A 17,402-nucleotide genomic window follows, 5' to 3' on the forward strand; every position below is an offset into this window, starting at 1 on the left:
CATGTTTGTAACTCCAGGGCCACAGGGGAGCAAAATCCCAAGAATTACCAGAGCTCACACACACAAATAAACAAGCTGGAGAGATAGCTTAGTGGTTAAGGCACTTGCCTGCAAAGCCAAAGAACCCAGGTTCAATTCTCCAGGGCCCATGTAAGCCAGATGCACAGGGGCACATGTGTCTGGAACTCATTTATGCCCATTCTCTCCCTCTCTCACTTCTACACTGTTGGTGAGAATGCAACCTGGTCCAGCCATTGTGGAAATCAGTGTGGAGGTTCCTAAGGCAGCTAAAAATAGACCTACCATATGACCCAGCTACAGCACACCTAGGCATATATTCTAAGGACTTATCTCATTACCTTAGAGATACTTGCTCAACCATTTTTATTACTGCTCTATTCACAATAGCTGGGAAATGGAAACAGCCTAGATGTCCCTCAACCAATAAGTGGATAATGAAGATATGGTACATTTACACAATGAAGTTCTACACAGCAGTAAAGAAAAATGAAGTTATGAACTTTGCAGGAAAATGGATGGATCTGGAAAGGATTATAGTAAGTGAGGTAACCCAGGCCCAGAAAGCCAAGTGTCACATGTTCTCTCTCATATGTGGATCCTAGCTACAAAATGACTGGACTTCTGGGTAAGGAGGAAGAAAACTCAGTAGCAAAGGCCAGTAAGCTAGAAAAGAGATATAAAATGAAAAGAAAGGAAGGGAGGGGGGTACTTAATAGAATGGTATTGTATATATATATAAGTAGGAGAATAGATTAATGGGGGTGAAAAGGCCAAGTGAGGTCAGGGGAAGAGACTGAGTAAAGGAAAAGTAGAGGGAGGGTTAATCAAAATCTAAGAGGATATAAATAAATCATATGGAAACCTACTTTTTTGGACAATGGAACACTCAGGAGCCATAGGTTGTTGCTAGAAAATTTTCATTGCCAGGGATGGGATACCTTCCAGTGAGTTGTTGGCCAGGGAGGTCCCTGATACCCCCAAAACATTACAGGCCATTGCCGAGGCCCTTGGTTTCCCACCAGGAATAGATGGTAAGACCCTACTACTGAAGACTTCACATACTTGGGCTGCAAGGCCACTGAGAAATCCTGCTGGAACTGAGCTGATAACCTCCTCCATGTAGACCAGCTGATAGAAAGCTGGAAGAAGGCATTCTGCATGCAGTTCAATGGGAGAGAGAGAAATCACCAGTGAAGATACCCAACAGTGGACACTGCAAGTCTTAAATTTTGCCAGCTAGGCCAAATGAGCCAATGGGTACAACAGTAGCACGTCTGTCATGGTGGAAACCAAATGCTCTCTAATTGGACTGGAGGCCCGCTCCATGTGAGGGAATACATCCCTGATACTGAAAACGTAAAATGGGTAGTCATAAGCCCTAGTGGTGTAACATCTGCTGCTGTCTGGCTAAATGTATATACTATGCTTATCAAACTGCTCAGTAAGCACTTCTCTTAATGTTCATACCCATATATTAATGCTACTCTCACTTTTGGTAGACAGCCTTCTCTTTTCAGATGGCAGTGACCTTGGAATGACTCAGAGGACATCATGGTGCTAGAAAGAAGTGACAGGAGTGCTCAGCACTGGAATATCTCTATCACACCTTCCAAGGCTCAGGGTCTAATGCAGAAAAGGTAGCGGAAAGAATGTAAGAGCCAAAGAAACAGTAGGACTCCTTACAAAGTGCTCCCTCCAGACACAAAATGGCCTGGATATCCATGATCTCACAGTGCTTGACACTACCTACAAAAGACCATCATAATAGGAGGAAAAGATCATGACATCAAAATAAAAGAGAGACTGATTGAGAGGGGGAGGGGATATGATGGAGAATGGAGTTTCAAAGGGGAAAGTGGGGGAAGGGAGGGAATATCATGGTATATTATTAACAATCATGGAAGTTGGAAAGAAAGAAAGAAAGAAAGAGAGAGAGAGAGAGAGAGAGAGAGAGAGAGAGGGAGAAAGGAAGGAAGGAAGGAAGGAAGGAAGGGAGAAAGAGGGAAGGAAGGAAGGAAAATGTTAAAAGAAAAAAATATATTCCAGCTGGGCATAGTGGAGCACACCTTTAACCCCAGAACTCAAGATGCATTGGTAGGAGGATTGCTGTGAGTTTGAGTCCAGCCTGAAATTACATAATGAATTCCAGGTCAGCCTGGGCCCCTACCTCAAAAAACCAAACTATAAAAATAAATAAATGAAAATCAACTCCTACCAAATCAGACAGCCAGAGCCTCAGAGGCCCACAACACCTCATCACTGAAGCAGAACAAAAATGAACCCAACATGGCTCAGGGAAATTTTGCAGAAGAGGGGGCGGAAAGAATGTCAAGAGTCACATGCTGGGTCATGATATGCAGAGACATTTATCGTACCAATAACTGTGGGCTAACTCCACAATGCACTACCCATTTACATCAACAAGGAGGGTCCATTGGGAGGGGGTAGATCATGGATGAGCCTAAACAATGGTACCAAACTGTCTGTATTTGCTGAAAAGAAAACTAATAAATTAAATTTAAAATAACAATAAATAAATAAATAAATGGCTGGAGAGATTGCTCAGCAGTTAAGGTGCTTTCCTGCAAAGCCACCTCCCTGGGTTTAATTCCCCAATACCCACGTAAGCCAAATGCACAAAGTGGTGCATGTATCTGGAGTTCATTTGCATTGGTTAAAGACCTTGGCATGCCCACACACACATACATACACACACACTCTTTCTCTCATTTTATCTCTCTTTACATATGTGTGTATCTACTTGCAAATAAATAAATGTTTACAAATAAATAAATAAGTGTTCTAATGAACTCAATAGACAGTTCTCAAAAGAAATACAATGGCCAATAAATAATTTTAAAAAGTGTTCAACATTCATAGCCACCAGGGAAACACAAATTAAAGGTGCTTTGAGATTCCATCTCAACCCAGTCAGAATAGCTGTCATCAAGAAAACAGATGACAACAAATACTGGCAAGGATGGGAGGAAACAGCTCTTATTCTGTGCTGATATGAATGTAAACCTGCATAGCCACTACAATGAGCATGGAGGTAGTGGTTAAGAGTGCTTAAGCATGAGGACTGGGGACAGCCTGAGCCCATCAAGGCAGAATCCACAAATCCCACATAAACAGCTGAGTATGGTCAAGCAGTATGTAACCCTAGCCAACAGAGTGTAGAAACTGGACAATCACTGGGGCTCACGGTGTTGGTTTGAGTCAGGTGTCACCCATAAACTTAAGTGCTCTGAATGCTAGGACCCCAGCTGATGGCAACTTGGGAATTAAATTCTCCTGGAGGCAGTCTATTGTTGGGGGCAGGATTATGGGTGTTATAATCAGCTTCCTCTTGCCAGTATTTGGCACACTCTCATGTTGCTGTTGTCCATCTGATGTTGGCCAGGAGGTGATGTTCACCTTCTGCTCATGCCATCATTTTCCCCTGCCATCACGGAGCTTCCCCTTGTCTGTAAACCAAAATAAACCCTTTCCCACAAGCTGCTCTTGGTCGTGTGTTTTCTGCCAGCAATGCGAACCTTACTGCAACAGTAAAGTTGGTACCAAGAGTGAGTTCATTGCTGCATGAAACCTGACTGTATGGCTTTGGCCTTTTCGAACTGCTTTGCAGGAAGAATGTGGATGAATTTGAAATCTTGGCCTAAGAGATGTTTTTCAGTGCTGTAAGTACAGCCTGATGGACTATTCTGGTCAGAGTTACAAGACCTGAATGCAGTAAGAACTATGGACTGTGAGGTTTGGCTTATGAGGGTGAGAAAGAGCTTTTCCTAGACTGGGCTGGCAGTTTGTATGAAAGGGCTGTTATGCCCATGTCCTGAGAATTTATGCAAGGTTGCATTGTAGAAATGGACTGGTATGAGCAGAGGGATATGATAAAAGAAAAATGAAATCTTTGGGTGAAACTGCTATCTGTTCAGCTGCAATTGAGAGATTACAACCACTGAGATTGGGCCAGCTGACCTTCATTAGAACAGAAAGAATGCAGTCTTCTGAAGAGGGCCTGAGTGCTCAAGGAATGTTCTGCTCTTCAAAGTCTGCTTTATTCCCCTCTGGATTAACAAACCCTACCTGGTACTGGAGTATAACCAGGAAAGAGAGGGTCATTGAATTTACAACACAGTCTTATATTTTGAAAATGGCCACAGACAGTGTGCAGCAGGTTTGCTAGACTGCCTGCATGGAGACCCCATGGAGCTGTGAGGATGGGCCATAGGTTGCAGTGCAGACCCAGTTGAGGTTCTGGGACCACTAGACAGCTGCTAAGGAGAGCTGCCAGCCCCAGATGAAGTTTACCAGGACTGTGAGTAGCCTAGCTGGAGGGGCGGAATTGGAACTCCAGAGACTTGTTGCTAGTTAGAATGATCAGACTTGGAGAGTTGTCACTGGCTAGAGTTGCTGGACTTGGAGCTACACAGTTTGATGTTTGCCCTGGTTGTTGTAAATCATATATAGATTGAATATTTCTTTGCTATGCCCAATGTCATCTTTTGCACTGTGAGTGTTTATTCTGTGTCATTATGAGTTGTTTGGGGAATTTTTTTGGTATTATGGCTCAGTTAAAGATGTTGGGCTATGGGAATGTTTGAGTATCACTGGGATTGACTAAAAACTATGAGGAATTTTAAAGTTGGATGAATGAATTGCGCTTTACATCATGTATCAGTTTATGGGGACCAGGAGCAGAATGTACTGCTTTGATACAGGTGTTCCCCGTAAACTTAAGTGTTCTGAATATTAGGCCCCCAGCTGATGGGAATTTGGGAAATAAAACCTCCTGGAGGCAGTCTATTGTTGGAGGCGGAATTATGGGTGTTATAACCAGCTTCCTCTTGCCAGTGTTTGGCACACTGTCCTGTTGTTGTTGTCCATGTGATGTTGCCTACGAGGTGATGTTCACCTTCTGCTCATGCCATTGTTTTCCCCTGCCATCATGGAGCTTCCCCTTGAGTCTGTAAGCCAAAATAAGCCTTTTTTCCCACAAGATGCTCTTGGTCAGGTGTTTTCTGCCAGCAATGCAAACCTGAATGCAATACTCACTGATCAGATAAAAGGGGAAAAGGGGGAGCTAGACATGGTGGTGCACGCCTTTAATCCCAGCACTTGGGATGCATGGGTAGGAGGATCGCCGTGAGTTCAAGGCCACTCTGAGACTACATAGTGAATTCCAGATCAGCCTGGGCTAGAGTGAGACCCTACTTAGAAACACAAAAAAAATAATAAATAAATAAATAAGTAGGGAAAAAAGAGGGCACCTCTGGGCTGAAGAAATGACCCCATCTCAAGTAAACATGCAGAAAGGCAACCCAGAAGGACACCTAGAGTCCTCCTCTGGCCTACAAACATACACACTCTCTCTCTCTCTCTCTCTCTCTCTCTCTCTCTCTCTCACACACACACACACACACACACACACACACACACACGCTGCATACATATCTACACACACGTGAATGCACCACATAATCACACTGCATATCACACCACACCACACACATGCACATGCACAAAAAAAGAAAGACCTAAAAATAAAACTACCATATGAGCCAACTATACCCCTCTTGGGTATACACCTGAAGGACTCTTAAGTCAACATACCAAAGAGATACATAGTAATGTTTCTAGCAGTACTAGTCACAACCACCAGGAAATGAAATCAGCCTACATGTCCATCAACACATGAAGAGATAAACAAAATGTAGTACATATACACAGTAGAATTTTATGGAACCATCAAGCAAAATGAAAGCACAACATCTTCAGGAAAATGGGTACAAGTGGAAATCATTATATTAAGTGAAAAAAGCTGGATGCAGAATAAAAAAATATCTCATTTTCTCTCCTATGCAGAACCTAGGTTTATACACATGTATGTGTATGTGTGTGTGTTTGTAGTTCATGAAACTAGAAAGGGGATTATGATAAAAGAAGAAGAGATCTTAAGAGAGGTATAGAAAATAGAAATGGTAATAAAATACAGGAAAGCAGAAAGAGGGATTAAATGGAGGAGGAAAGGGAACCAGCTGGATAAGGAAGGGGGCATGGCACATGACAGTGGGAGAGGCAAATGAATGACAACAATGTACAACATCACATTGAGTATGAAGATTCTATGACGAAACTCATTACTATGTTTTCTAACTATGGTGGTTTGGGAGCTAGAGAGATGGCTAAGCAGTTAAGGCACTTGCCTACAAGGCCAAATGACCCAGGTTGGATTCCCCGGGACCTACGTAAGCCAGATGCATAAAGTGGCGCATGTATCTAGAGATCATTTACAGTGGCTGAAGGCCCTGGTGCACCCATTTGTCTATCTGCCTCTTTCTCTTTCAAATAAATAAATAAAAATAGTTGTGATGGCTTTAATGTAAAATAGTCCCCATGGATTCATGTGTTTAATCCCCAGAATCTCTGTTTGGGACATTTGTGAAGTCATCAGGAGGTGGAGTCTTACCAGAGAAAGTATGCCACTGGTGGTAGACAGGAAGTTTACCACTGGTAATGGGCCTTCAGATATCATTGTCCAGCCCCACATGGTGCTTTTCATTTTCTACTTCTGCTCTTCTAATGTGGAAGATGTGACACCAGCTGCCTACTCTTGCCATGCTATCCATGCCATGATGAAACGTCCCCTCAAAACTGGAATCCAGCCAGGCATGGTGGCACATGCTTTTAATCCCAGCACTTGGGATACAGAGGCAGGGGGATCACTCTAAATTCAAGGTCAGCCTCAGACTATATAGTGAATTCCAGGTCAGCCTGGGCCTGATCAAGGACCTATCATGAGGGGCAGGGGAACTGTAAACTGAAATAAACCCTTTCCTTCTATAAGCTGCTTATGGTCAGGTATTTTGTCATAGCATGAAAAAAGTAACTGGAGAACTGGATATGGTGGCGCATGTCTTTAATCCCCGCATTGGGAGACACAGGTAAGGATCAGTGAGTTCAAGGCTACCCTGAGACTACATAGTGAGTTCCAGGTCAGCCTGGGATAGAGAGAGATCCTACCTTGGGGGGTGGGGGGGCTTAAGAGACGGCTTAGCAGTTAAGCCATTTGCCTGCAAAACCAAAGGATCCCAGGTTTGACTCACCAAGACCCACGTAAGCCAGATGCATAAGGGGGTACATGCATCTGGAGTTCGTTTACAGTGGCTGGAGGCCCTGGCATGCCCATTCTCTCCCTCCCTCTCTCTGCCTCTTCTCTCTCTCAAGTAAATAAAAATAAAAGGGCTGGAGAGATGGCTTAGCAGTTAAGCGCTCACCTGTGAAGCCTAAGGACCCCGGTTCGAGGCTCGGTTCCCCAGGTCCCACGTTAGCCAGATGCACAAGGGGGCGCATGCATCTGGAGTTCGTTTGCAGAGGCTGGAAGCCCTGGCGCACCCATTCTCTCTCTCTCTCCCTCTATCTAGCTTTCTCTCTGTCTCTGTCACTCTCAAATAAATAAATAAAATATTTTTTAAAAAATGTTTACAAAATAAATAAATAGGGCTGGAGAGATGGCTTAGCAGTTAAGCGCTTGCCTGTGAAGCCTAAGGACCCCGGTTCGAGGCTTGGTTCCCCAGGTCCCACGTTAGCCAGATGCACAAGGGGGCGCACGCGTCTGGAGTTCGTTTGCAGAGGCTGGAAGCCCTGGCGTGCCCATTCTCTCTCTCTCCCTCTGTCTTTCTCTCTGTGTCTGTTGCTCTCAAATAAATAAATAAATAAATAACAGAAAAATTAAAAATAAATAAATAAATAATAAAAAAAATAAAAATAAAAATGCTAAGTAGCCGGGCGTGGTGGCGCACACCTTTAATCCCAGAGATAGGAGGATCACCGTGAGTTCGAGGCCACCCTGAGACTCCATAGTGAATTCCACGTCAGCCTGAGCCAGAGTGAGACCCTACCTCGAAAAACAAAAAAAACAAAACAAAACAAAAAAAGCTGGGCATGGTAGTGCACACCTTTAATTACAGCACTTGGAGGCAGAAGTAGAAGGATTGCCATGAGTTCAAGGCCACCCTGGGGTAAACAGTGAATTCCAGGTCAGCTTGAGCTAGAATGAGATCCTACCTCCAAAACAACAAATTAAAAAAAAAAAAAAAAAGGAAGGAAAGAGAGCCAGGCATAGTGGCATGCACTTTAATCCCAGCACTTGGGAGACAGAGGTAGGAGGATCACCATGAGTTCAAGGCCACCCTGAAACTAATAGTTAATTCCAGGTCAGTGTTAAAGTGAAACCCTAAAAAAAAAAAAAAAAAACCTGGGCGTGGTGGTGCACAACTTTAATCCCAGCACTCAGGAGGACGAGGTAGGAGGATCGCTGTGAGTTCGAGGCCACCATGAGATTATATAGTTAATTCCAGGTCAGCCTGGGCTAGAGTGAGACCCTACCTCGAAAAACCAAAAAGAAAGAAAGAGAGAGAGACAGAGAGGAAGGGAGGGAGGGAGGAAGGAAGAAAGGGAAGAAGGAAGGAAGGAAGAAAGGGAAGAAGGAAAGAAGGAAGGAAGGAGGGAAAGAAGGAAGAAAGGAAGGAAGAAAGGGAGAAAGAAAGAAAGAAGCAAACAAACAAACAAAGGGCTGGCGAGATGACTTAGCGATTGAGGGTCTTGCCTGCAAAGCCTAAGGACCCTGATTCAATTTCCCAGTACCCATATAAGCCAGATGCACAAGGTGGTATATACATCTGCAGTTCCTGTGCAATGGCTGGAGACCCTGATGTGCCCATTCTCTCCATCTCTCTCTCAAAAATAAACAAATAGAGCTAGAGGAATGGCTTAGCAGTTAAAGCGCTTACCATGTTTGATTCCCCAGGACCCACATAAGCCAAATGCACAAGGTGGCACATGTGTCTGGAGTTTGTATGTTGTGTGGATGGATGTCCTGGAGCACTTATCCTCTCAGTCTCTCTCATAAATAAATAGAAAGAAAATATTTTTAAAAATAAATGACAAATAAACCAAAAAATTCTATAAAAAATAAAAAAAGAAAGTAACCAGGCATGGTAGCTCACACCTTTAATCCCAGCACTAGGGAGACAGAGGCAGGATGATCGCCTTGAGTTCAAAGCCACCCTGAGATTACATAGTGAATTCCAGGTCAGCCTGGGCTACAGCAAGACACTACCTCAAAAAAACAAAAAATAAAAATAAAAAAAAGGAAGTAACTGACACTAATCTACAAATAACAATTTTTAAAACCTTAAGAGTACAAAGAAGGAATAAGATTACAATAAAGCTGGGCATGGTGGCATGTACCTTTAACCCCAGTACTCGGGAGGCAGAGATAGGAGGACAGCCATAAATTTGAGGCCACCCAGAGACTACATAGTGAATTCCAGGTCAGCCTGGGCTAGAGTGAGACCCTACCTCAAAAACGCACCCACAAAAAAAGTACAATAAAGGAAGAACCAGACCATAAGAAACCAATATAGCCAAAAGTGGTGGCATGTGCCTTTAATCCCAGCACTTAGGAAGCTGAGGTAGGCAGATCACTGAGTTCAAAACCAGCCTGGGCTACAGACAGAGTTGGTTCCAGATTAGCCTGAGCTAAAGTAAACCCTTGCCTCAAAATAAAAGAAAGAAGAAACAGAGAGAGAGGGGAGAGGACAGGAGAGAAGAAAAAAAAACCCAACCAACCAGTCCAGGGACTTAAATAGCATAGGAAGTCACTGAGGACATGGCTAGGAGGTTAAAGGCACGTTTCTGGAAAACATGCCAGCCCAGGTTCAATTTACCAGCACCCATGTAAAGCCAGATGCAAAATTATACATGTATCTATGATACCAATGAGCCCAGGATAATGGGAGCCAGAGCCATGAGAATCCTAAACTCATGGGTCAGCTAGTCTGACATGCATTTACAGTTTGTAGTCTGGAAATTTGTTGCAATAGCTGACCTGAACAACGTGCTACGGCACAGGCATCCCTACACACACACACACACACACACACACACACACACACACACACACAAAGTAATAATCCAAGAAATTGGCATAGGTAGCTAGTATACTTAAAGGAATAAGAGGAAGTGACCACTTTTCAAAAGTAATGTAGCTGGGCATGGAGACACATACCTTTAATCCCAGCACTCGGGAGGCAGAGGTAGGAGGATCAATCACCATGAGTTCAAGGCCACCCTGAGACTACATAGTGATTTCCAGGTCAGCCTGGGCTAAAAAACCCTACCTTAAAAACCCAAAAACAAGTAAAATAAAATAATGTGTATGAAATTTATGTCAAGTAGGATTTATGTCAAGATTGATAGAGTGGATAAGAGTATCTTTTGAGCCAGGCATGGTGTCACATGCCTTTAATCCCAGCACTCCAGAGGCAGAGGTAGGAGGATTGCTGAGAGTTCAAGGCCACCCTGAGACTACATAGTGAATTCCAGGTCAGCCTGAGCTACAGTGAGACCATACCTAGGAAAAAGCGGAAAAAAAAAAAAAAGAGTGTCTTTTCCAGCCCTAATATGTTAAATTTCTAAGAGATGCATATTTTAAAATTTGGAGCTAATATTGATTTTTCCTAGTCTCTGTTTATAAAGATTAAAAGTTCCCTGAAACTACTATGGAAGAGGTGGCAGAAAAAAAACATTAGCACTAAAAGAAGGGTAGGAGTACTTTGCAAAACTGTCTTGCAGACACATCGTGGCTATGGTATTCATGGCCTCACAGGGGTTGACATGACCTACACAGGAAAAAAATGAGACTAGTTGGAAAGAAGAAGGGATTCAGTGGAGAGGGTGATTTGCAAGAGGGAAAAGGAAGAGTGGTAGGAAGGAATTATGATCATGGTATATTATCTATATTATGAAAGTTGTCAATAAAAAGTTTAAAAAAGTAAGTTCCCTGACATGTTTCCCATGAACTCATTAATGGTGTTCATCTCCCTGATACTAATGCTTTTAGAGGATAATTGAAACACACAGTAAATATGATCTAACCTTTGTAAGACAGGCACAGAATTTCCTTCCTCAGAACTCTTCATCACTTCTTCAGAAGTTTCTTCAACAAACAGTCCCTGGGAAGACTGCAAAGAAATATGAGACATGCTAAAAACATAGATGAACTATGTTCAATATTATCATTCAGTAATTAGTAATAAGAAGGGCTAAAGAGATGGCTCAGTGGTTAAAGGCACTTTCTTGCAAAACCTGATGACCTGGGTTTGGTTCCCCAGTACCCACATAAAGTCAGATGTGCAAAGTGGCACATGTATCTGCAGTTTACCTATAGGAGCAAGAAGCCTTGGTGCACTCACTCATTCATTCTTTCTCTGCTTGCAAATAAATAGAAATCTTTAAAAGGAAAAGAAAAAACGGGAGTTGAACAAAATTATGTAGACTAAAATACAGCAGCAATAAGTATTACACCAACTCTCTGAACTCAACAGTTTCTTTTTCTAAAAAGTCTTCAAACCAGATGCACCTATTCTCAATCTCTTTCACTCTGCCTAGTTCCCTCTCTCAAAAATAAATAAATAGGGCTGGAGAGATGGCTTAGCAGTTAGGTGCTTGCCTGTGAAGCCTAAGGACCGCAGTTTGAGGCTCAATTCCCCAGGACCCACGTAAGCCAGATACACAACCTGGCATATGCGTCTGGAGTTCATTTGCAGTGGCTGGAGACCCTGGCGTGCCCATTCTCTCTCTCTCTCTGTCTGCCTCTTTCTCTTTCTGTCGCTTTCAAATAAATAAAAAAGTAAACAAAAAAATTTTAATAAATAAACAAATAAACCTTCAAGCCATTGGGGGGGGGGTGTTCCTCAATGCTTAAAGGTGCTTGCTTTAAGCCCAACAGCCTTAGTTCTACTTTCCAGCACCTATGTAAAACCAGACTCAAAGTGGTGCATATGTCCGGGATCCTTAGGCACCTACAGCAAAATGAGAGTCAAAGCCAGAAGAATCTAGAAGTTTATAGCCATGAGGCTGGGGAAATGGCTTAGTGGTTAAGGTATTTGTCTGCAAAGCCTAAACCCCAGTTGTATTCCCCAGGGCCCATGTAAACCAGATGCACAAGAGGATGCATGCATCTGGAATTCATGTGCAGTGGCTGGAGACCCTGGCATGACCATTCTCTCTTTCTCTCTGACTCTTCCCCCCTCTCTCTCTTAAATAAATACATAAATCAGGAGCCACCATTCCTTAAAAAAGATTGATGTACATGAAAGCTGGATGTGGTGGTGCAGGCCTTTAATCCCAGCACTTGGGAGGCAGAGATAGGAGGATCGCCATGAGTTTGAGGCCACCCTGAAATTACATAGTGAATTCCAGGTCAGCCTGAGCTACAGTAAGACCCTACTTCGAAAATAAAATAGAATAAAATAAACAAACAAATAAATAAAAAGACAAAGAAGACCCTATATCAAATTGGGTGGACACACACCCCAAGACTGCCCTCAGACTTTCACATGTGCACTAAAGCATGTTTGCACACACAAATTCTTTTAAGTAGCATATACTGACACCTAGTGTCCACTTCGTATACTCTTGCTCACTTAAAACAAGTTAAATATATCTCAGAATTTCAGAAGTAATCCGTTATACACCTCTGTATCTCCCATAAGCTATAAAGTACCTCAAAGTTTTCTAAGTATAACTATTTAAAAACTATTACGCATAGCCAGGTGTGGTGGTACACGCCTTTACTCCCAGCACTCAAGAGGCAGAAGTAGGAGGATCACTGTGAGTTCAAGGCCACCCTGAGTCTACATAGTCAATTTCAGGTCAGCCTAGGCTACAATGAAACCCTACCTCAAAAAAGAAAGGGAGGGAGGGGAAAAAAAGAAAAAATAACTCTAATTCACTTATTAAGCACCCTTTCTCTGCCAATCATTTATTTTCTTTACTTCTATGCATGGCTGGAGAGATGGTTCAGCGGTTAAAGGTGCTTGCTTACAAAGTCTGATGGCCCAGGTTCAATTCCCCAGTGCCCATGTAAAGCCAGATGTACAAAGTGGCACAAGTGTCTGGAGTTCATTTGCAATAGGAGGATGCCCTGGAGTACCCATTCTTTCTCTCTGTGTTCTTTCTATTTCTCTCTCAAATAAATAAGTTATTTAAAAAAAAAACCTTATGAAGTAAAACTATCAGATGCACAAAGTGGTACATGCATATGGAATTTGTTTGCTTGCTGTGGCTAAAGGCCCTAGCATACCCATTCCCCACCCCCACCTCCTTGCAAATAAATATTTTTTAAAAAGAAAAAAAGGGTAGGGGCCAGGCATGGTGGCACACATTTTTAATGCAAGCACTCAGGAGGCAGAGGTAGAAGGATCACCATGACTTCAAGACCACCCTGAGACTACATAGTAAATCCCAGGTCAGCCTGAGCTAGAGTGAAACCCTACCTCAAAAAAAAAAAAAAGAGCCGGGCGTGGTGGCGCATGCCTTTAATCCCAGCACTTGGGAGGCAGAGGTAGGAGGATTGCTGTGAGTTCAAGGCCACCCTGAGAGTCCATAGTGAATTCCAGGTCAGCCTGGGCCAGAGTGAGACCCTACCTCGAAAAAAAAAAGAAAAAAAAAAAAAAAAAAAGAGCGGGGGGTGGGGGAAGGACTAGAGAAATGGCTTAGCAGTCAAGGCACTTGCCTGCAAAGCTAAAGACACAGGTTCAATTCTCCAGGACCCATGTAAGCCAGATGCGCAGGGTGGCACATACATCTGGAGCTCATTTGCACTGGCTGAAGGCCTTAGTGTGCCCATTCTCCTTCATTATCACCCTTTCTCTCTAAAATAAATAAAGTAAAATAAAAAATAATAATAAAGGTGTGAGCCACCATGCCCTATTTAAAAAAGAAAGAAAGGAAGGAAGGAAGGAAGGAAGGAAGGAAGGAAGGAAGGAAGGAAGGAAGGAAGGAAGGAAGGAAGGAAGGAAGGAAAGGACTGAAGAGATGGCTTAGTGGTTAAGGTATTTGCCTGCAAAGCCAAAGGACCCAGGTTCAATTCCCCAGGACCCATGTAAGCCAGATGCACAAGGTGGCACATGCGTCTGTAGTTCGTTTGCGGTGGCTGAAGGCCTTGAGCGCCCATTCTCTCTCTCTCTCTCTCTCGTAAATAAATAAAAAATAAATAAAAACTAAGAAAAAAAAGTAGTAGATCCATATTCAGTGAGAAGACTGCCTTAAAGAAATAAGAAAGAAGAGTTATAGAGAACATCTAACATCGACCTTTAGCCTCTGCATACATGCACATTTGGAATACTCAACTGCAAGTGCACACACACGAAAAGGCCTCCGTGGTGGGGCTTGCCAGGCTTTTCTGTAGACTAAACAATCCTTTAAAATTCTCTTTTTGGGGACTGAAGAGATAGCTTAGTGGTTAAGGCTCTTGCCTGCAAATCCAAAAGACCCAGGTTCAATTCCCCAGAACCCACATAAAGACAAATGCACAAGGTGGTACATGCGTCTACAATTCATTTGCAGTGGCTGGAGGCCCTGGCACACCCATTCTTTCTCTCTCTAATAAATAAATTAGTTAAATTTTAAAAACTTCTCATTTTCTAGCCAGGTGTGGTAGTGCATGACTTTAATAACTGCACCTGGGAAGCAGAAGTAACAGGATCACTGTGAGTTCAGTCTGAGGTACAGAGTGAGTTCCAAGTCAACCTGGGATAGAGTGAGACTCTGCCTTGAAAAAAATCATAACAAAAGAAAATAAACCTTAAATAACTTTCATATAGTCTAGATCCATTTGCCTCAGCACAAATGTTCCTGAGTCCCAAAGTGCCTCAGACATGGGCATTTCCCAAAGACATGTTCAACAGAAAATGTTTAGCAGACATAAATTCTTTCCACCAAGAGTTAGCAATAAAAAAAATTAAGATGTAATAAAATTAGAATCTGGAATTTTTCATTATTGACTACAAAATCAGTTGTTTGTTTCTATTTGGTTTTTTTTAAGGTATTATTCTGTGTTAGCAAGGCATACATTCTCATGTATTTCAGAGAAAAGGAATACGGCAATAAATACCAAGTATGTTCATAACCTTTTCTTTTGGGGGATGTTTGGAGGCAGAGTCTCACTCTAGTCCAGGCTGACTTAGGACTCACTCTATAGCCCTAGGCTGGCCTTCAATTCATAGCAATCCTTTTATCTCATCCTCCCAAGTACAGGGACTAAAAAAGGTATGTACCCAGAATTCATAACTTTTTAGCTTAGCACTTTTCTGGTTAGATATGTATTTTTTTCTTTTTCTTTTTTTGCAAGGGGGGGGGGAATAGACAGAGGATGGTGCACCAGGGCCTCTAGCTACTCCAAACAAACTCCAGATGCATGTGCCCCTTGTGTATCTGGCTTACATGTGTACTAGAGAATTGAACCTGGGTCCTTTGGCTTTGCAGCAAGCAAATTAACCACTAAGCCATCTCTACAGCCCTGGCTCCCTATATTCTTTTTTTAAAACTATTTTTTTTTATTTATTTATTTGACAGAGAAATAGGAAGAGAGTGAGAGAAAGGGCAACTCCAGGGCCTCCAGTCATTGCAAATGAACTCCAGATGCATGTGCCCCCTTGTGCACCTGGCTAACATGGGTTCTGAGGAATCAAACCTGGGTCCTTTGGCTTTGCAGGCAAACGCCTTAACTGCTAAGCCATCCCTCCAGCCCAGCTCCCTATATTCTTAAGGACATTTATCTTGACTAAAGTTTCACGTTAAGAAATGTTGGTCACAACCAAAACACTCAGTAATAAAATGTTTTTAAAATACCGTGGTAAGGGGCTGGAGAGATGGCTTAGCGGTTAAGCGCTTGCCTGTGAAGCCTAAGGACCCCGGTTCGAGGCTCGGTTCCCCAGGTCCCACGTTAGCCAGATGCACAAGGGGGCGCACGCGTCTGGAGTTCGTTTGCAGTGGCTGGAAGCCCTGGCGCGCCCATTCTCTCTCTCTCCCTCTATCTGTCTTTCTCTCTGTGTCTGTTGCTCTCAAATAAATAAATAAATAAATAAAAATTAAAAAAAAATTAAATTAAATTAAAAAAAAAACTCAAAAAAAAAATACTGTGGTAAGTTCATAAGCCACAATATATCACTAAAAGTGAAATATGGACTGAAGTGATGGGCAACAGTTAAAAGCACTTCCTATGCAAGAATAAGACCCTGAAGAGGTCTGAAAAGTCTGCTTGAAGTCAATCCCCAGAAACCACAGCTTAGGGTGGCCATACATGTCTGTATCCTCATCACTGGGCTCATATAAAACTCAGCCCTACATTCAAAGACTCTGCCCCAAGGAAATATGCAGATGAGTGATAGAGGAATGACACCCAATGTTTTCCTCTGGCCTCTGTATGCCTGAGAGTGTACCCACACATACATGTAAACACAACACACACACACACACACACACACACACAGAGAGAGAGAGACAAGATGGGGTAATAGCTTAGTTATTAGAGTGTTTGCATTGCAATCATGAAAGTCTGAGTTTGATTCCTAGAACCACTGTTTAAAAAAAAAAAAAAAGTCAGACAGGGACTGGGCTAGAGAGATTGCTTAGCAGTTAAGGTACTTGCCAGCAAAGCCAAAAGACCCAGGTTCGATTCTCCAGTACCTACATAAAGCCAGATGCACAAGGTGGCCCATGTGCCTGGAACTCATTTGCAATAGCTAAAGCCCTGGCATGCCCAATGTCTCTCTCTCTAAATCTGCCTCATTCATTCTCTCCCTCTTTCAAATAGATAAATTTTTTTAAAACGCCAGGCAGTGCTAGGAAAATGGCTACATGACTAAGAGCTCTTGGCATTTAAGCATGAGGGCCTCTTGGGCTATAGACTGCTGAGTTCAACTCCCCATAACCCATGTGAAAAGCTAAGTGTGGCCATACACATCAATAAGAGGGAAAGGGGTGGAGACCAGAGAACCACTGGACTCACTGATGGACAGACAGCATCCCTTCCCGGTCAAGACTCTGTCTCAAAGAAAAAGCACATAATCAATAAGAAAAAGACTCCTGACATTCTCATCTGGCTTGTACTCACATGCACATGGGTGCAAGCATCTGCATACACATGTGCATATGACACATACAACACTACATATACTGTACACACATCATACACAAAAAGAAACAATAATGAATGTTCATGCTTAACTTTCTTTTCCCTGTCTATACAGTCCAGTTTGCCTCAGGTATGGTGGTCCAGATTTGTAATCCCAGAGCTGGGGAGGCAGAGACAAATAGATACTGGCATTCACTGGCCAGATAATCTTGCCTCCTTGGTAAATTCCAAGCTAATGAGACTGTCTCAGAAAAGGTGGATGATGCTTGAAGAATGACACCTGAGGGTATCCTCTAGCCTCCACATGCAAGCACACACACATGAATACAAACATGAACATACACAGGAACACACACAGGTGAGAAAATGCATAAAGGATCATTTGTATTTAAAAAAT

At 42.8% G+C, this 17,402-nt stretch overlaps 1 protein-coding gene across 6 annotated transcripts in view; it reads right to left on the reverse strand.

Moving 5' to 3' along the window:
• Positions 1-17,402, reverse strand: part of Uimc1 (ubiquitin interaction motif containing 1) — a 126,005-nt gene that overhangs the window by 79,831 nt on the left and 28,772 nt on the right. For all 6 annotated transcript variants that reach the window (XM_045152981.1, XM_045152980.1, XM_045152984.1 and 3 more), the window contains one exon: positions 10,963-11,048. In XM_045152981.1, coding sequence (XP_045008916.1) covers positions 10,963-11,048 — 86 coding nt within the window. The remainder of the gene's footprint in view (positions 1-10,962; positions 11,049-17,402) is intronic.

This window comes from Jaculus jaculus, chromosome 6, assembly GCF_020740685.1.
Source record: "Jaculus jaculus isolate mJacJac1 chromosome 6, mJacJac1.mat.Y.cur, whole genome shotgun sequence".
In the NCBI taxonomy this organism is placed as follows: domain Eukaryota; kingdom Metazoa; phylum Chordata; class Mammalia; order Rodentia; family Dipodidae; genus Jaculus; species Jaculus jaculus.